The 21,766-nt window shown below is 37.2% G+C and overlaps 1 protein-coding gene across 2 annotated transcripts; it reads right to left on the reverse strand.

Moving 5' to 3' along the window:
- Positions 1-9,911: 9,911 nt before the first annotated feature.
- On the reverse strand, positions 9,912-14,681 carry LOC144714879 (protein indeterminate-domain 5, chloroplastic-like). Of its 2 annotated transcripts, none has more exons than XM_078589680.1 (4): positions 14,402-14,681; positions 14,064-14,333; positions 12,786-13,182; positions 9,912-10,996 (listed from the first exon to the last, which is right to left on the reverse strand). In XM_078589680.1, the coding sequence occupies exons 2-4, from the start codon at positions 14,236-14,238 to the stop codon at positions 10,021-10,023; spliced, it is 1,548 nt and encodes a 515-aa protein (XP_078445806.1). In that variant the 5' UTR covers positions 14,239-14,333; positions 14,402-14,681; the 3' UTR covers positions 9,912-10,020. The 2 variants fall into 2 exon arrangements, with proteins under 2 accessions (XP_078445806.1, XP_078445805.1); XM_078589679.1 differs by having other exon boundaries at positions 14,064-14,340.
- Positions 14,682-21,766: the final 7,085 nt, after the last annotated feature.

Here is a 21,766-nt window from a genome sequence, read left to right on the forward strand (position 1 = left end):
TCATATTAATACAAAAATCATAGTGGAACATTTGATGCCATTTTTAAATTGAGAAGAGGAAAACTATCACTAGATATTTATGAAGTTGGAAAATAAGATGATATAGAAATGCATATTCAAATATTACAGAACCAGGAAAATACAACCTGATCCTAAATATTTAGTTCATACTATAGCATTTCTTGATGCTTTAAATAACTCCAAAAAAACCAAATCTGTATGATGAAAGACCCTAAGAAATACTTAAGATTCACTTGGCTGATAGGAAAATGATTAATACATATTTTTAACTCTTTAACAATCCTGTTATTCCAAATCTTTTATGGGGATCTCCTATTCTTCCAGCCTCCTAGCCTTCACAATGGTTCATTATATAGTTTGATTCTTCTTCAATAAAGATATAATAATCGACATAATATTATAAATTTATCAAACTTCATTTTTGTGTCATATATATTTAATCTAATATTATTCCACAGTTATTATTTCACTCTCATTTAAATAAATATGAAAACGGTAATATGATTTAAATTGAATCAAGTATGTATATGAGGGCCTCTCTAATGCAATTATATTTCTGACAAGCCAATTAAACATTTCATATATATTTTAATATTCATTGATAAAATATTTTCATGATAAGATGTGTGATGATTACCAAGTCCATGAATCGATGCAATGACTTAGTGAATCATGATGATATCATAATATGAAGATTACTAGTCTAAAATATGTATTCTAAATATTCTCATTCAAAGAGTACTGTCGCACGACATCAAAATATCAGAATAGGATAGCAGTATCTAATCTCACTCCTATGATGAGTATGATAAATCCCATAACCATTATAGTAGAGACATGAAGTACAAATAGTGGGTGTTCTTCTTTGAGGAAAATTTTTTACTGAATCAATTTTTAGGAATCCCTAATTTCAAACAAGTTTAGTCATGTCATGGTTGTGAAAGTTTTCTTCAGACCTGAGACAATAAAGACACCTCCTTGATGGACCGTTGTGTTTGATGAGAACTTACGAGTCTCTATTCATGAGATTCAAAACAGTCAGCACAAGTGCAACAAGAAGTTCAGGACGATGATTGAGTAGTCAAGATGGATCACATGTCCTTGATGTAAGAGGAGACTACTCAAGGAAGAGGATGTGATGAAGTGCTTGGCTAAGGTGGAACAATTTTATATAAGAGTTCTCCCATGATTTTACAATCCATTTGACTAAACTCTGATAAATGCTTAGGGTGTCATAGTTGACCACACCCTAAGACATTCTTGAAGAATCAAGAATAAGAGGGCCACGACACATGCATGATAATGGATAATAGTGAGGTTCAATGAGAGAGTTGATATCATCCTTTATATCTAATGGAGCACAAGTTGAAACTTGATACCCCATTGATAAGCCTAAAATTGGAGTAAGAAAATTTAAGTAATAATGTCATTCAGAATTTAAGCTTATGCAATAAATTTATAAAATTACCTTTTTCAAAATATAGAAAATATAGGATGAGAAAGGGGTCCAACTGCAGGGAAGCCCTTGTCAAGAATTTTTATCCTAATTTGTTATGAATTAATTCAAGAATGAATTAATTTTTTTGTATTTAATGGACCTTAATTGTGTTTAATTTTGTTTTGTAATTACTCACAAGCATAATATTTATAGTAATCTTAATATTTTCAGTCAGAACAATCTGGAGAGGATAATTTTGATTCTTGTATCAGAATAATTTGGATTACCAAGATTCAAACCAATATGATTTATCAAAACAATTTTTTATGCATTAAAATTGGGAATTAATAAGCAAGAAAGGGATTTTGAAATTGGGCTTGAAGATGGACAAATTTTTGAATGGAATTTTGCATTTAGGTGTTTTAGATGTGAAATTGAATTTTTCGACAATCAATGTTTATGTATAGAGAGAGAAAGTAGGCGTGCTAACCTAGAGAGAGAAATTAAAAAGAATTGGGGGAAAATGAATTATAGATGAAATTTGACTCAAATCTAGGGATCTAAGATGCAATATGAGATAACAATAAATGTATAACTAAGAATTTAAATTAAGAACCTGAATAAAATTCAAATTGCAATGCTAATCGCCATTAAGATCATCTTCAAGGGCATGTACATTTTGCCCATGCGTTGGCATTTTGAAATTGTTCAAGAGTTCAAATAGGGAAGAAGAATTTTACAAATTTGATTCTTGAAGCAAGATCTGTCGATTTCAGAAGCAAATGATGTGTCCTTCCTGGCCAAACAACATGGGGAGAGCTTCCTCAGTTGTTTTCCCTTTCTTCCTGATCTATAATATATAATCCAACCATATGGATTGTAGAGGGTGAAAAGGCAAACCTACCTTCAAAATTTGGGCACAATTGGACGTCTAGATCTCAAGATATCACCATTTTACTTGTGATTAATCTTTGCCATTAGATCATTTTTATCTCTCCTCCACGCTCGCGCCAGCCAGGCAAAAAGTCACATTTTGATTTGCTAGGGTGCTCTCCTTTTCTCTGTCGTCGGATCGCGTGCAACGACATCTCTGCGCGCGAAAAACAATGCAATCATTACCGATAACGAGAAAGAAATACTACACCATTTAAACATCTAGGAGAGTGCCACATTGTTCTGTGTTAGTGCTGCTGAAATTTTTTAATCAAAAAGATGAATTTCATTGTTATAAATGCATGCAGAATCGATTCGCCGCGTGAATTTAGTGCACGCGGCTATCGATTCTCTGTGTGCATTTATTGCACGAAAAAAATGCCAAAAAAGGAGAAGAAAAATGACCTTTTCTCCTTGCCGCCAGTGCCAGGTAATCATCGAGGCAATGATTCTCTCATTATGGCATCACGCAGTGCGATGCCATAATGAGCCTATAAAATGCCGATTTGGTGCATCCAATCATTTGCCTGAATGTTCGGGCGAATGATGTGGATGCCACGTAGTTTAACTAAAAAATACTTTTTTAAATGCTAAATAAATTGTAAAATATATTCTCTTAATTCTAAAAATTATTTCTTGGCTATAAAACAATACAGAATAATTCCATAAAAATTAATAAAAGCCTTCACAACCTCTAGCCAAGTATTTTATGCCCTGCAAAAAATAAATCTTCAATGCACTGAGGTCAAATGTCATGTAAAAATACTAAAAATTAAAAACAATCATGAAACTATAGTGCAAGCACTTTATGTCCATTTAATTATGATAACATGCAAATATGGCCACTAGAACACATATATGTATGTAATATTCATCAATTTTACATTATAAATTGCAAGTTATTAACCATGGGTTGGAAGCTCAACCTATCAATTACGATAACTTGACCCATAAGTAGTTAATCTATATGGTGATACATATAAATTTAAAAGGTAGGCTAATAAATGTTCTTTGGCCCCTTGATCTGTTAAATATATTAAAATAATAAGTGGTCCTAAAGAATCACACACAAATCATCTTTTACAAGTAAAAAATATTCTTAAAGTTTAGGGGTTTTATGATTAGGGTTTTAATTCATTGCAGATGTTCTTGAGTTTAACCAAATACAAATATAAACATGTACTAAAGTAAATTTATCTAGTGATGAGTACGGATTGTCTCCGAAGAGAATAATAATTAAGGATTTCATGTTGTTTAAATAGTGAATAATGAGATGAGATGAGATGATTATGAAATATGGGATCAAGAGAGGAGAAATTTAAGGCAAGAAGGTGCTAATTACTTATTAAATTAGGATTATGAAGATATTAGAAGAGTGGGAGCAAGTGAGAAGAAATAGATATTGGCAAGTAAGAGAGTACATAGATGATAGTGATGTGATCAAAAGAATGAGTCATATAAGGCAGAAAAATTGGTCAGATGACGGAGAGGTGGTGAAAGGTGTTAGTCCTGATCAAAATGTCAAAAAAACATGAAGTTATGGTAGAATGGAATGATGAAAGGATACAACGTCATGATGATGCTGAAAATAAATAATGTAAGAAAATGATGCTAACCATAGATCCTTATGTTCCATTAGCATTACAACAGTTTGTGAGTTTAGGTGATCTCGCCCGCTTCTTTGTTTCCTCTTCTCCTACACCCAAGCCACGAAGAACAAGCTTGATGGATCTCAAAAACTCACTATTTTTCAATGAGCTTGCATATCTAGTGCTGGGTTTAAAGGCCTTGATTTTGCAACTCAAAATGATCCGGAATGGAAAACTTTAATGAATCATAACATTGACAAAACCATGAAAAAATTATATTATCACGGCTCACATCCATGATTCTTTCGATCATTGAACAAGTCGCATGGAGCTTCTCGTGTGTGCAGCCTCTAGAAGTGTCAATGAGGTCCTCAGCACATCAAATCTCCTCCTTCACATTGGAAAGCTGTGTTCAACCTCCTTCATCATCACTATGTCATCCCGATCGCATCAGCAATGGAGAGGAGTCATGGGGAGAAGGAAGAAAAAGAGAAGGCCCCAGGACAATTCTGACCTTGGTGAATTTCATTCCAGGTTGTCCCATTTTTATATTTAGAGGGTGTTTATTGTAAAAAACCTCCTAAACTTAAGTATATCTTCCGACATCCAAAAGACCATTTGTGTGTGGCCCTCTAGGCCCATGTATCAGTCTAGTTAAAAACTTTAGTGGCCCATAATGAAATGTTCTATAAATGAACACAAAACGAGATATGGAATGTGTGATTAGCTTGTAGGCTACATATATTTCCATCATCTAGGAGGCAAATTAAAGAGTTAAATTTACAAAGATCTAGAACTCAATTTATAGAATAGAGGGCATGGATGAAATAGGAGTTAAAAATGAAGTGATAATCAAAATTTCAGCTCAATTGGGCTTCTAGAAAGTCAGATATCAAGCTTTGAAGTTGAAAAATCTTGGCCATCCATTTTTATTTCTCCTAATCACCACAGTCGATTCCTCATTTTCTATTGACAATTAAATTCTTAAGTATTCCTTTCTTTATTCATTAGCATGAATCCCTCGTCTTCCATGGATGCAAACTCCAAGACCACCACGTGTCCCTGTATGTAAGGAAAAGATAAAATAATTCATTTTTGCCATTAAATAACGTGTTGGGGAAGTTCATTTCTGTTAGGAAAAGGAAAAAAGATTCAAATTATTTTGAGACATGGTGACATATCATTGTGCATTGCATCAATGTGTTTTGTCTTTTCTGCCTTTTATTAATTCATTTAATCATACGTTGACGTGTGTTAGTGACAAATTTGAAGTAGTGAACTTGTCACGTTGATGCACAAGCTGTGTCACGCCTTTACCTCATTTTCTGCCAATCAGTTGCTGCCATGTCTATGTGTTGTCTTTATTGACTTTTCAAACTCAAAAAAAGAATCAAGAAATTATTTTACTCTCGATCTCGGCACGCATAAAAAAATGCTTTTTATATTCCACCGTCAGTCATAGGCCATTATGGCATCACAATGTTTTATGCCATAATGGCGCCTTTTGCAATGGTTAGATGCACTAATCCTTCCAGAATGTCTGGTTCATTTCCATTTCATGAATCAAAGGTTACTGCATTGCACAAAAGTAAGAAATCCTGAAAATCCTTCCTACATTCACATAAAATGAAATATGATCCAAAAATAAAAATAATATACTTTTTGATTTAGAAAATTAGTATAATCCTTAATATAGTCCAAATATTCATTAAAATTTTTATTCTGAATCAAAAAAATAATGTAGTAAGAGTATTATGTTGGGAAAGTTGTTCCCGATACCTTTTAAATTACCAAATTCATAAGATCATTCAAATAGATAGATCTGATCGTTTTACAATTGATAACATGAGTATATGATTATTTTTATGCTAAAAACAAGTAAACTGCATGTTAACAGTATTAGTTTATTAGTTTATTAAAAATAAAATTAGTGTGTTATCATATGAGCCCTCTAATTGCATAAGTCAGAGTCTATATTTCATATGATTTGAATGATTTTAATTGCCCATAAACCTAAGTTGGAGAATCTTATTCTGATGAGAAGTGCAGTAACAAATAGTAGGAGGGCGGATCCCTAGTATAAAATTTAAAGTTTCCTATTATTATTGTCTTCGCCCCCTTTATGGTTCTTTGTTTTTGGATTACATTTTTAAGGTAATTCATGTTCACATATTATTTGACTTCCTCTAACTATATGTTCACATATCATTAGCTTTTTTCACTGTTTAAAATATTAATTTAAATGTAATTAGGAAAAAATATTTTATTTTTATTCCATATTTTATTTTTATGGCTGTCTTCCTAGCCAAACTCGACTTGTAGACTATTTTAGAATACACACGACAAAAACATATTCCATTAAAATGTGTCAACTAAACTTTATCTCCTACACTATGAGTGTAATTTATTTTATCCAATAACTTAGACATAAATTATATAAATTGTGGATAAGTTGTGACTTTGGTAGTGAATTAATGATACACAGTTCATAAAAACAAAGAAGGATACGGTTTCTTTGGTGTCTTACAATGACAACATATTTTCATGAAGAAATACTCTTTCTCCATAAACTAAAATATGTAGATTACACTTCATGAATTTGAATAGGAACATATTGTATCCCCCATTGGTAATTTTTTATTTTAGAAGAAAACCTTTCGAGACACAACATGTGTGTGTCTTGCAAGGGCTTCTCAATAGCATATTTATTTATTTTTATATGACTCGGTCTAGTTATCAAGCTTTCATTAGTGTTTTTTAACTAAATTTCTATATTTTTATCCTATTTTGAATTTGCTATCAGAGTTGGGTAAAAAAGATATTATTGTGGGTCCTGTAATATTATTTTTAATAAGAATAAAGTGTTCAGTTATTAGAGGGATCAATAATAGATAGGTAGATATAGACTATTATAAGTCTCCCTCCCAAATTTCATTGGATAAATGGAATATTATAATTATTTATCAAATAAATTTATTATACTTACTGAAATGATGGTATAGTATAAATACAAATTATATCATCAATTTTGTCAAAACTAAAATAAAACCTTTTCCATTACAAACATAAAATTTGAAAATAATTTTTATTTGGATATATTTCATGTATTATACAATAATAATACAACAGGATATTAAAATCGTTTTTATAATTTCATGTATAGTTTGATTTATGATCCCCATTAAAAAAACAGCGTATTGTAGAAATCATTTTAAGTTTTTTTAAACTTGCAAAGTACACATTTTTAACCCTATTCAAAAGAATTATGCATATAAACGAGCCTAAGTTATTATTATATGATTTTATTTTGCTTAAAGAATTAGAATTAGTTTGTATTGAACTACTTTGAAGGTAAAACTTTTTATGATATACATTAACTCAATTTTAGAAGCCAGTTTCAGGATATAACATCTTATGATTATGAATCCATGTCAGGCACCATATGCATAAACTCTTTACTAGGATTTGGGGAACATCTAAAATTATTGCATAAGTAACAAGCTTTTCACGTCCTCTCTAAATATATATATTTGATGAATCTAATTTTGTTGAGTTTCAACACTGTAACAACCCATTGAAGGTATTTTTATGTAATCTATTCAATAATGCAGGCTATTGACTTATAAATTTTTATCAGTCTTGATATTGTGGTTGCCCATGTAATGACTAAAATATTAGATTATGGATCTTACGGGAATTTTTTCTGAGCTCCTATTAGTATTGCACCATGTTTATGTGATATCAAATATAACTGTAAAATGTTTATATGATAAGTACAATTAAATTTTTCATCAAGTTTCTGTGTATAAGTACAATCAACTTTTCTGTGTATCATAGATTCATAGAATAAGTGTTTATGTATAGAGATTAAATTTTCTGGAATCCTCCCATCTTAGTATGGGCATTAATATAAATATCTTTATTTGGGCATGATCTTGGTTTAGGATAATTCAATAAACAATGAATGTTGCATATTTCGATAAAAATACTAGTTGTGAATATGTGAACTGGAAACTTGATGAAAACTTTAATTGTACTTATATGAAAAAATTAGAAAACTATAGACATGAAGTGTCTATATTTTTTGTCATCAAATTCCTTTCGATTTCTTATGCATTTGTTTTATTCAACTATTTAGTCCAAGAACTATGGAGAAAAAAGTACTAGGATATGAACGAAAACATGAAAGAAAATAGATAATTTTATTTTAGGTATAGTGTTGTAATAATTAAAACAAGGAGAAAAAATACTATTTATAGGATTACGAAATAAAATTGATATCATTAACAAAGCTTTTAATAATAAACGCAAACTCATTGAGTATGAATCATTTTAATGCATGATTCGATTTAAAATAAAATTCATTTAAAACTAAAAAGTAAGGGATTCCTCACTGTTAAATAAACTATTTCTATTTTTTGACTTCAGGAAAATAAAGTAATTCAGGGTGTCCCTACATAGAGTTTATGGATCTCAATGTGATGAAGACCAATCCATCTGAAAAAGGGAAAATTATTGGTGCATGTATTTGACTAATGAGAATATTCCACTTATATTTTAGTATATATTTTACAATGTGATTTATGAGATTTTAGAGTATTTTTCTGGAACATAAAATAATTATTATTTATGAAAATTAGTTTTTACATAATTATGAATGAAAACATAAAAATTAAGATATATATTGCATAAATTATTTAATACATATAATATGTATATCATATGTATTTTTAATATTTTTTCTTAACCATATTAAAACAATATGCAAGACAAAGAATTTGACTTTATCCAATTCTTTGTCTTGCATGTTGTATCCAGTTCTCGTATCAAGTTTTCTACTTTTGATATTTTTTAGTTATAATTTTATACAGTATGTTCCGAAAAATAGGGGAAAGTGGAGATCACTCAGGAGCTTAATTAGGAAATGGATCAGAGTACATTTGGCCTGGTAATCTCGGAGAGCATAATGTTACATTGATGACTACCAAGTCCCCTTCCCTTATTGGTTTTAAATGATTATTATATCAAGTATTCACAAAGTAAAGTGGATATTATTATTTCAATGATGAGCCCTCATTGGTTTTAAACATCTATTGACTCCAGTTCATGTTAAACATTTGAACTCTTATGTTCACGCATATCATAAATAGCAAGTTAATATTCCTCAATTAGTAATATAAAAAAATATACTTGATTTTACAGACTCATAAAAAACTCGGGGGGTTATAGGCTTCTGAACCAAGGCAAAAAGGAAGAAGAACAGCAACAAGTCCACGGATGACGCTAATAAGAAGAACAAGAAGAATCAGAAGAGTAAGGTTATTGATAAGAAGAAGACTAGAAGGAAGAAAAACAAAAAAACAAGAGAAATGAGAAGATTAATAATAATAATAATAATAATAATAATAATAATAATAATAATAATAATAATAAGATGAAGAAGAAGAACAAGGACAACAAGAAAATAAAAAGAACAAGAGCAATAAGATGAATAATAGTAATAATAATAAGAAGATTTAAAAGAAGCAGAACAACAACAACAACAACAACTCAAGGGATGAGGCTAAGAAGAAGAATCAGAAGACTAAGGGTAGTAATGATATTAATCAGAAGAAGACGACTAAGAAGAAAACTAGAAGGAACAACAAAATAAAAGGAAAACTAAGAAGAATATGAGTAATAAAAAGAACAAGAACAATAAGAAGAAGAAGAAAAAGAAGACCACGAAGAAAAAAAAGACTAAGAATAAGAGGGAGACGAAAAACAAATCTAACAACACCAATAAAAAGAAGAGTATGATGAGGATGACGGTGATAGACGACGATGATGTCAATCACCGAGGATGTATGGTCATAACGGCGACGATTGATGATGAAAATGATGATGGCGCTGATGGAGACGCAGCGAGGATAAGGAAAAGAAAGAGAAGATAAGCAAAAGAAGAAGTCTCCCTAAACCAGCTTCATTCCTACGAAACGTTGTTTCTTCCTTTTTGGGGGTCAGAGGGTGAAGGGATGGGAGAGTCTATTGCATGCATTCTCATCTCAAACTCCCACCAGGATAAGCCCTGCTCGCCGACGCTGGCTTAAGTTCAGAGTCGAAAGAGCTCCCACCGCCCAAGTCCAAGCCATGGCGTTGGTCTCTTTGAGACATCCCACCCCCAATGCTCCTCACCACGCTGCCAACGCCCAAGAAATCCCTCGTCAGCCCATCAGACCCACCCATACTTCCCATGGATAGATTCTCATGAAGCTTCGATTCCCCCAAGCTACACAAGCTTCCTCCGAACCCTGCAAACCCGTCATCTTCCTCATGACCGGCCCCAAAAGAAACCCCACCGCCGGCCAAGGAGTTCATCAGATTCTGAATATGGGCTTCGTTCTGCATATGTGCCTTGAAGCTGGGCTGCTTGGAAGACGAAGATCCCATTTGAGCTGCCTTCTGCAGCAGCGCCGTGGCCGAGAGCTGCGCCGGCGACGTGTACAGAGAATCCAACTGAGTCCCCATCAGGCCGCTGGAGAAGAGGGGGGCGTCTGAGGCGCCTCCGCCGTTGAACTGGTCGGAGAAGAGGAGATGCCCGCCGGCATTAGCGGCGGTGTTGGCGGCGTTGTTTGCGCTGGAATTGGCGAAGAAGCTGAGGTTGAAGAGATTGGGCGGTGGCTCGGCGGCACCGCCGTGGAGGTCGGGGAGCTGCATGAGACCATGGAAAGGCTTGTTCTGGATTAAGTCTTGACTGGAAGAACCGCCATGGAAGAAGGTTGAAGAAGAAGCAGGCTGCGGTGGCCGAAATGGGTCGAATTGAGAGGCGCCTCCGCCGAGGCGGAGGAGATCGGCGTTGCCCAGATGGGTATTATCGTGGAAGGAGGAGATCTGGGGGTTGACTTGGGACATGCCCAGATTGATGTTGCTGCCTCCGTAGAGATGGCTGTTGACTGAGGTTAGGCCTGAGGGTAATCGGCTGCTTTCTTGTGCCAGGGCATCGCAGAAGGCTCTGTGGGTTATGAAGCTGTCTCGCCTGCAATTTTCCGTGCAATCTTGGCGTCATTTAGGGTATAAATAATGAAGGTAATTAGAACGTAACTAAACCCCAGCAAGGAAGAAAGAAGTAAAGGGCCAACATTAAATTTAACGATAGACATATACGATCGGGCTTAACCTCAGATACACCACCCATCTATAAGAAGATCAGATCTATTGACAAGTACATATAAGGACTGGTAACTTAATAATTTGGGGGTTCATGATCAATAAATATTGATTTTATTATCACGGACTAGGCTACTCTCTCTCTCTCTCTCGCTCTCCTTATCGGGCATCAGAGCTAAGGTTGCCGGTTTAAATCCCAAAAACCACACACTGGGAGTCTGGGCAATGTATAGTCCAGAGGCAGGTGTTGTGGGGGAGTGTTGGAGATAAAGATCCTGCCTGAGTTCTAAACAAAATTGAGGATGACCCTATTCAAAGTTGCCGAAAATGGGTAATGAGCAAGCAGCCTTGGAGACCCTCTCGTCCAAGTGCATGCAGACTGTAGGACTTGAAACTGACGTAAAGCCCAAGGATATAATCAAAAGGAGATGGAAAAGTGAATGCTGGTTGAACGAGAACTTTGCCAAAAACATGAAAGATCGTCGCAGAATTCAATCTCCCAAGGTCAGAGAAGAACAGAGGAAACCATGCAAAAGCTGAGAGTCGTTTTACGAAGAGAAAGAATGTTTTAAAAACAGCGCGAGAGACGATCTTGGGAGGAACCCAGAGGGAGAAACATCTACAGAAATATCTTATTATGGCGGCATGTGATATGGGTCGAGAGAAGCTGGGCGTTGAGTCCAGTGTTCAAGGATGACGATTTTTTTTTGAGAGATGTGAAGTCCATCATCGTAGTGCATCAGATCGCGGGACTCACGGGAGCTTGTCAGTCTCTCTCTCTCTCTCTCTCTCTCTCTCTCTCTCTCTCTCTCTCTCTCTCTCTCTCTCTCTCTCTCTCTCTCTCTCTCTCTCTCTCTCTCTCTCTCTCTCTCTCTCTCTCTCCCTCTCTCTCTCTCTCTCTCTCTCTCTCTCTCCCTCTCTCTCTCTCTTCCTCTCTCTCCCTCTCTCTCTCCCTTTTCCTCTCTCTCTCTCTCTCTCTCTCTCTTCCTCTCTCTCCCTCTCTCTCTCTCTTCCTCTCTCTCCCTCTCTCTCCCTTTTCCTCTCTCTCCCTCTCTCTCTCCCACTCTCTCTCTCTCTTCCTCTCTCTCCCTCTCTCTCCCTCTCTCTCTCTCTCTTCCTCTCTCTTCCTCTTTCTCTCCCTCTCTCTCTCCCTCTCTCTCTACTCATTCATTCTCTGCCAATCAGGAATCAAACCTCAATAGTCCCAATCAATTCCCAAAATCTTTACATGCCCACAGAGCACAACATCAGTACCTTACCAAGAACCCCGCGATACTAAGACCAAAAAAGAAGTGAATTTTCTTCGAAAAGGGATTAGATAGTATGATGAATAGTTAGATTGCCGGTTATAGATAGTCGGATAGAAAAATAGGTATAGACAGATATATAGATTTGAGAGTACACAAATAGACAGCTACACAGAACGATAGAAAGAACTGAAGAAAGAAGGAAAGACAGGTCGGTAGGTAGATATATGGATAGATAGAAAATTAGATAGATAAGCGGATATATAGATGCGTTGATTGATGGAATGAATGGGAGAAAAAAAGATTCATAGATAGGTATTTAAGTAGACTGACTGATAAATATGAAGATAGATGGATAAATACATAGATTGAAAGATAGACAGATAGTTAGGAGAGGAGAGAGAAGCATACCGAGAGAAAAGTGTACCACAGTCGCAGCGGTACTCCCTGGTGCCGCAGGTCTTTGAATGGGCCTTCCAGTCCGACTGCACAGCGTAGCGTTTGGAGCACTTCTCGCACTTCCATTTCTTCTCTCCATGCTTCCTCAGATAGTGTTTTTTGATGCCGGTGAGGTCGCCCAGAGCGCGAGATGGGTCGTGGTGAACGCAGGTTGGCTCTGGGCACAGATAGACTCTCTTCCTTACCTCCTTGCTGCTCTTCTGACGCAACTTCCATGGCAGGTTGTGCCCTCTTCGATGTAGCTGTAGGTTCTGTTCGCGCTGGAATCCTTTGTTACACACTTCGCATATGAATCTGTTTGTTGCCATCAACGTCTTTGGCGATAATGCTATCACCTCCGCATCTGGATCTGAAATCGATTTTGCCCACTAAATGAAATAAGAAACTAAAATAAACAGGACGTTTGAACAAACCGTATGGAAAAAAATTTGTATTTATGGGGGCATATTGAATTATTGGAGACATCCAGGAGGAAAAAGGAGAGAGGGTTAAGCGGCCAAGAATAAGAACCTTCAGCATGCCATAATGAGAGATATCTTGTTTAAAATCAGCCATGCAGTGAAATCTTCTAATGATGAAATCAGAAAAGAGAGAAAAAATAAAAAGAATTTATGGAGGAAGATTTAGCTTTGATGGGGTTTCTGAAATGATCGAAGACATCCAAGAGAAGGACAGAGAGCGCGTTAAGTGATCCAGAATTCGAACCTTCAACATGCAATAATGAGATATTTCTTATTTGAAACCATCCATACTGTGGATTTTCACTATTAAGAAATCAGAAAGGAGGTCGGAAAATAAATAGGAAAAGAAATTCGACCAAATGTATTGGGGAAATTCATCTTTCTTAGGATATCTTGGATGATTGGAAACATGCAAGAAGAAAACAGACAGAGGATTAAAGTGAACAAGGGTTTGAACCTTCAACGTCCAATAATGAAAGGTATATTGTTTCACATCAGCCAGAAGCAGATTGTTTTTGTCACGAAATTACAAAATAAAAATAAAACTTGACCAAATATATGGAGGATAATTTATCGTTATTGGGGAATCTCGAATGGTTGGAGCTATGCAAAAGGAAAAGATAGATGGTTAAATGACCAAGAACAAGAACATTCAACATGCAATAATGAGAGTTCTCGTTTGGAATCAGTTCTGGAGTGGATTATTTACTGAATGACGAGAGAGAAGCAAGATTGAAGTAAAGAGAAATTTCTGAGGGTAGGTACTTGCTTGGTGTTCCAGGTAGATTTCTCCTCTTCTTCTGTGGGACAAGCGGCGGAGGGGCAGATGCAGAAGAAGGCACGTTGGATGAAGTCTGATGTTCTTGCTGTTGTTGCTTCATCTGATGATGAAATTCTTTTCCTCTCATGCTGAAGAAAGATGAAGATGACGATGGTGCCGCCATCTTCAGCTCCTTTGTTTCTTCTCCTCTTTCTTTCTCTTACTTTGTTTTCTTCGATCCAAATCGATCGCGAGATTCTCTCGCTGGTCTGTCTCTTGCTGTATCCTGAAACCTAATAAGTGGGAACCAAGGAAAAGGAAAAAGGAAGAAGGTCCAAGAGATGTACCGAGTGCCAAGGCTAAACGGAAAAGCCTCCAAAACCCAACCCGATCTCTATCAGTTCAACAAAAAAACAAGAGAAAGCGGAAAATCAGGCGCACAGTTGCACTCAGAAGTGTCGCAGAGGAGATAGATGGATCGCTAGATGATGGAGAGAGAAGCAGAGAGAGAGAGGGGGGGAGAAAGAACAAACATTGGAAAGAAAAAAACAAGTCAAGCCTCAGACATCTCTTCTATCATCTCTTTTTATCTCGTCTTCGACCTCCTCTCTCTCTCTCTCTCTCCCTCCCCCCTATGACTCAGACTGAAGGAAAGGTGATGCTGTGGCGGGTGTGGGTTTGTGTGGGTGCCTACAGAAATATTAATTATTCCTCTCTTTTGGATTATCCTTTGCCCTGGGTCACTACAGAACCCATTGAAAAGTAACAAATACGCGCGTAAAAACTGTACGCAGTGAAAGACGGAGAAATGGGTCGAGATATACGGAGAGAAATAGATAGACACTGTACAGATGCACGGGTAGAGAGAGAGAGAGAGAGCAAAAGATGCCGAATGAAATTGAGATTCTGTGCAAGGACGGAAAGAGAGAGGGGAGACAGAAGAGAGAACGCGAGAGAGTGGAGAGATAAAATTAGGGAGGTGAGAGATAGAGAGAGAACGCACAGGGAGAAAAAGAAAGAAAAGAAAGATGTAAGATAAATGTACAGAGAGAGAAGGATAGATGAGAGCCTTAGAGGTGTAGGAAGAAAGAGATAGAGTTGGGGTAGAGAGAGAAAGGAAGAAAGAGAAGACTCGTGACACGGCAGTCTCCGGCAGGCAAGCGGTGTCGTTATGCGCCGACGGATTGGGTCCACTCGGCGTCAAATGGGCCTTCCCCTCCCACTGTTTCCATCTCCAAATCTACGCCAATCTGATGTGAAATTATTCCTCGATTTTTACTGTCTAGAATTCCTGAAAATCTTTCAATCTGATTGGACCTAAATCTCTGAGAAAAAATGAGTTTCAAACAGAAACAAGAACGGCATTCCTTCACTTTCGTTTTATTCTCATCAGCAAAATGAAAAACAGACGATTAGAGCGAGCAGCTTTGATTCATAACCACTCTCTTTTCCGAAAACTTACAATCCTTCTATCAGGTAATTTTTTTTCTCGTTTTCTGCGGCGTTAATTCACTGGGAATCAATGGCAAAAAGGATGAGAGGGACTGGGCAAGATCTTGTATTCTTCCGTAACATGACTCTCTAGGAACAACCCAACTTCCTTCATCCCTACGCGAGAAGGATTTCCACATTCAAAAACAAAACATCCGCTTTCAACATGTTAACGCCAGACTCGCATAATCCGAGCTGGTTTTTTCATCATAGGTTGCTTCAAGGATATTCCTCTTAGATTGTCAACATCGAAGAGAGCACGCATGACTTATCTTTGAAAAATGATAAAGTTAGCGGGAGATCAACGCCTTCGTCTTTCCCATGTATCAAGAATACAAGGGTATATATATAAAATTATGTTTGGGTTTCATCATGAAACCCTCATACCAATTTAAGTGACAAATAACAATAAAAAAATCTCTGGGATAGTTCTACTGGCAAGAACCATCACGGGAGGGTGGTATAGTTCGAGGGCTGAAAATGGCAATCTAGGGTTTCAGCGGCGTGAAGATCGCTGTCAGAAGGGAATATGAGGTGGGCCGAGGAGCGCTTATTGAAGTCGGCGACCTCGGGAAAGCTACAAACATGTCGTCTTTCTTCGCGCTTGTAATGTTTGGTCCCAAGTATTTCATCTCGACGGAAGCGGCTCGTATGAGTCCCTCTCAGACACCAAGATGAAAACAGGGCATAAACGGTGGTTGGAAGATTCCCTCGTTCTCCTCTGTAATTTCTATTGGTTTCGCTTGATCTCTTCTTGCTTCCATTATTTCCTTTTAGAGGGAGGAAGAGAGCGTGAAAGAGAGAAAGAGAGACCCAGAGAGAGAGAGACAGAAAGGCAGAGAGAAAGAGAGAATGACAGCGAGTAAGAGAGATAGAGAGAAAGAAAGAAGGAGAGAGAGCAAGGGAGAGACGAGAGAGAGAGAAATCAGTAGAGAGAGAGGAGAGTGAGCGCATGGGAGAGAAGAAAGAGAATGAGAGCAAGCGAGAGAGAGAAGAAAAGGAAAGTGAGAGCAAAGAAGAGAGAGAGAATTATCTTCGTTCACGAAAACATATGGGTTTCGTTGATATAGATAGAGAGGGAGGTGAAAATGCATTAAACACACTTCCCTTCATATTTGGGCAAGAGGACAACTCTCAACTGCGCCATGCCAAATTGTATCTACTGAATGTTCTTGGTCCGGACGCTTGAAAAGCTCATTTCCGCAAACTTGTCTGCGCTTTTTTTCCGATAAAGGCCACCGGCGGGCTATCTTTTGATCGATGCCATGACTTTATCTGGGCTTCTCTCTCCGAATATCCTCCCAGCTCAAACTCTTCTTCTTGCAACACGCAAGAATTCATACCAGTGACAGAAAGTAGAAAGATGCTGTAAATAAAAGGGCATTCATATCTGGGACTTGTCTCCACGCTAGAAACAAAAGCGTCTGTTGCATTCCACCCATCGCATTGCAGTGAATACTTGCCTAGTTTTTCGAATTTAATGGCCCACAATCTGACCCAGGAGGCCAGGACATGCCTGCTTTGCTCACGTGAGCTGACGAACAAAAACCTGCTTAGCAACACATTTTTTTCTATAATTCTGTATTTCTTTGAAATGGACAAGTTAAACGTGAAACTCCCAACATTTCATTACTTTGAGAAATGTTTGTATGCGGTTGAATCTTTGAAATCTCGGTTCAGTCTGAATTTTTTGGCATATTATGATGCCGTGAAAAAACTTAGATGAACTCCCCGTTCCTGATGTTTTATCCATTTAATTGTTCTTTAATCGTTTGTAAACATTCTACGGCATGGAATTAAGTACTTAAAATCCGTTGTAACAATGTAGCCATTGTAAGTAATTTTTAAATTCAAATCAAGATTAATTTGTGGGGAAAATTCTCCTGCCCATAGTTGAAGTTGGTTCTATTTTTCGACTGAAAAATGCTCTTTGCTATGTTCAACTTTCGATGTATGTCCCATGGTTTCTGTTCCATCCCTTTTCAATTATGCCACACTCTATCCCCAGGGATAAATCATCGGATGCGCCACACCAAAAGGAGAGTTTATTCGCTCGATACGATAAATTAAAATATAAATGTGATATATATCGTAATGCTCATTCGGTCAAAGAACAGAGATTCTTTTTTTGCAGGGGTCACATTTTTTCACATTAATCGAGGTACGAAACAGCATCATCTAAAAGGAAGGAATAAATCGAGACCGCCTGTCAAATAGGTGGGGTCTGATGATCTTGGTTCAGGCTATAATCGAATTTGAGAATGAGAACAAGAAAATGCACTAACGCTTTCAAAGTGTCGTATAATTGTCAGTATAAAAGATAAATTTTTTCAACTGTGCGGCCTAATTTTATCTTTTCGTGTCACAATGGGCACTAAAATCTATGCACTGCATGCACAAGAGTCAGGGAAATAAGAAAATTCAAAATGAATATACAGTTAGCAAGAATTCACTGCTTCAATCGATGGCTTTAGGATGATGAATCTACAGCTTAAGGGCGCGCTTAGACGTTTCTTCCGGTTCTGCGAACAGACCTTGAATGGCGAAAACTAACGTGAAATTGAGATGCCTTTGATTGGGCTGGCTAGTCCCGCATACAGCATATCTGTACTCGTTCGGAGACAGCCTGACAATGGGAGTAACGACAAAGGAGTAGAGAGACGCTGAACCAAGCTCAGCGGAAGGAGGACAGCTCTCTCTATCTCTCTCTCCCTCACTCCCTCTCTCTCCCTTCCTCCCTTTCCCTGTCTCTCGTTCTACCTCCCTCTCTCTCTCGCTCTACTTCCCTCAATCTCTCTCGCTCTACCTCCCTCTCTCTCTCGCTCTACTTCCCTCAATCTCTCTCGCTCTACGTCACTCCTTCTCTCTCTCTCTCTACTTCCCTCAATCTCTCTCGCTCTACCTCATTCCCTCTCTCTCTCTCTCGCTCTACTCCCCTCTCTCTCGCTCTACTTCCCTCTCTCTCTCTGTACCTCTCTGTCCCTCTCTCGCTCTACATCTCTCTCCCTCTCTCGCTCTACTTCCTCTCTCTCTCTACCTCTCTGTCCCTCTCTCGCTCTACTTCCCTCTCTCTGTCTACCTCTCTGTCCCTCTCTCGCGCTACATCCCTCTCTGTCTCTTTCTCGTTTTACCTCCCTATTTCTCTCTCTACCTCTCTCTCTCTCTCTCTACCTCCCTATTTCTCTCTCTACCTCTCTCTTTCTCGCTCTACCTCCCTATTTCTCTCTCTACCTCTCTCTTTCTCGCTCTACCTCCCTATTTCTCTCTCTACCTCTCTCTCTCTCGCTCTACCTCCCTCTCTCTTTCCCAGTCTATCCATATTGTCTCTCAGATACTAGAAAATGTATTTAACATCAAAGGGTTTCTGTAGAATGGCTGTCATATGATGGATATTTCTCTCTATCTCACTCTAACCTTAGTATCTATCTCTATCGATCTATATATGTATACTTCTATAGAAACATATATATTTCTCTCTATCTCTGGGACATCAGCAAAATAATTTGACATCAAACGGTTAATTCGTACTCTTTTATATTAAGAGTAATTTACACAGATCTACTGGTAGATAGCCGACTAGAGAGAGAGAGAGAGATAGAGTCCTCATCGCTGGAGATGTTAAAGGTGTACGCTGTAAAGTTATCATCTGGCAGAACATTTTACTTGGAACGGTTGGTGGAAAGTCGAGCATTAACTTGGGTATGAAGGAATATTTTTCATGTGTTTGCATTCATTTCTTTGACTGATTGAGATGGAGCGACAGACATACGATTATTCGTCGATGACTGAGAGATGGAGGATGCCTGCTCTCTTTTCTTTCTCTCTCTATCTTTTTAAAAGATCTCCGATTGGCGCAGAATTTTAATCTTGCTGTCTGACATGACAGACATAGACTTGGGCACTGTAGACTGAGTCCCAATGAAAACGACGTGACGGGAGCCATTTTCAGACGTTTCACCTCAAATTCATAAAAATTCCACTAATTCTCATCGTCATATGTTGCCTCGGTGTGCTTCTTGTCAGATCTTTAAAAGCAGTTCTAAAGGGGAAAACAATTATGCCTTTTTCGTTTTTCATTCCTCGGGGAATAGAAGATGTCCTGTGATGATTTTTATAGCGCCTTTATTTGTAAACATAGATCTAGCCTGGGGAAGATAAAAATGGGATCTCTATCTTGTCTGGGGACTGTGTTACTTAATTAAACACATGCGATGGCTAATACTGTCTAAAGGACATGAGAAGTCAACAGTTTATGACTTTAAATGCAGTTTTACATTCAAATGGGTTGTATAAAATAATGAGAAACTTTAAGATGTGGGATTATTTTCATTTATTACCATTTCTGAACAAAGGTTGATCCATAAACTCCATAAAAATTAAGCTAATTCGACGAGAAGAGTCATAACATATTTATAAAGCTTTTAAGGATTATATTAGTTTTTTTTAATATCACTGTAGCCCACATGTGCAAACTAATTAGAGATCGTTTCTCAAATTGTAATACATTAATCACCATTTTAATTTATTTCTATTACAATATTGATGGTGGCGAACGTGAAACTACTAAACTAATTTTCTGGTTTTTCATCTCTCAATACGGCTGAGCCAGTCCACAATAGAGATAATATTTCAGTTAATGTCTTAGTCCGCTTTTTAACGAACCTCGGGGAACTTAAGAAAATTGTGAATGAACTTTTCAATCCAAGCCCAAGGAAAAGGATTATAATATCGTCATAAGGATCATTATCTTCAAAAATATCGGAAGAGAATATAAAATAGTTTACGATTACGTAAACTCATAAGAAGGTTTCAGCATCTGAGATTAACAGTGTTTGGATAAGAAGGTTTCGTCCTTTTCTTACTGGAAAGAGAAGAACAAATCAAGCGTTGGTTGCACGAATTGCATTCGATGGCATTAATCTGTCGACGGATGATTCCAAGACTGGTTTTTGGGGTCCACGACGTGGGGCAGGAACCTGCAAAACAGCGGACGGCAAGAAACTGCCAACGCTTGAACATTATACTGATCTCAATATTAAATAATTGGATGTGTTTCATACTGCGTCCATTCTATAAAATTTCATCACTCTCTGCACCTTATCTATAAGATTGTCATCGCTCCACGCATGTCACTGCTCTAAAATGATAATCAATGAAAGGCCCCTTTTTATGCCAGGCCCTGACTGTTCTCTTGGGACCAAAATGACCTCAGGGAGAAAATGGAAGGTAGATATTGAGAAGGACAACGGTAAGAAGAAAAAATGAATGGAAGAATAGATATATATACATAGAGAGATAGAGAGAGAGAAGTGAGAGAGAAAGATAGAGAGAACAAGATAGATTGATCACTTGATGAGCGGATGTATGGGTAACTAAAGGGGAGTACAAGAGAAAGAAATATAGAGATAAGTTGGTTGGATAATGATAAGGATGTATAGAAGGGAATAGAGCGCAAAATAAGAAAGAAAGAAATAGAGGAGAATGGAAGGAGGAAACAAATAACTAAATGAGGGAATAAAGGAAGTAAGAAGACATAAATAAATAAAGGTAGGAAGATTTTAAGAAAGAAAATACGTAACAAATTTAGGAAGAAGGTAAGAAAAAATTATGAAGAAAGAATGAGGAATAAAGAATAAATAAATAAATACTGATATAAATATAGAAACATAGATAAAAACAGAGATATGCTGATAGTTTCTACTTTCTATTATCAAGAGCATTGAACTCCAAAGTTGAAGGATGCTCTGGCAGGAGGAGCCCTAGATGGGTGACCTCTGAGAAGTACAGAAATGACTTGCATGGTGCAAACTATCTAGCTTCCTGGAGGGACTAGACACTAAATTCATTAACCACTGCCCAAATGGATACCCAGAATAAGAATAAGGGTAGAGCACATGGTTTGGTGACACCTCAAGAAGGTGCTCAAGATTCTGTCACTTTGGAGTGTGGCAGCAGAAAATGAACATGGTTTGACCTGGACAAAAAATGGTCCCGGTGGAGAGGGCTTCCCTATTTAGGTTTGAAAAATGGGGCATAAAACAAGAGAAACAGATGGACACACGATGTATCATGGTTAGAATAGGACAGATAAAACCGGTCATATGGAGATCAAGTGCTCATAATCGCCACCAAACCAACCTTTACAGACTAGGACAACTGAAAAACCAACAAGGAAAGACAATAAGCTACTCCAAGAGCTTGGCAGGTCAACGGGTAGCCTC

The sequence above is a fragment of the Wolffia australiana genome, chromosome 18, assembly GCF_029677425.1.
Source record: "Wolffia australiana isolate 7733 chromosome 18, ASM2967742v1".
In the NCBI taxonomy this organism is placed as follows: Eukaryota; Viridiplantae; Streptophyta; class Magnoliopsida; order Alismatales; family Araceae; genus Wolffia; species Wolffia australiana.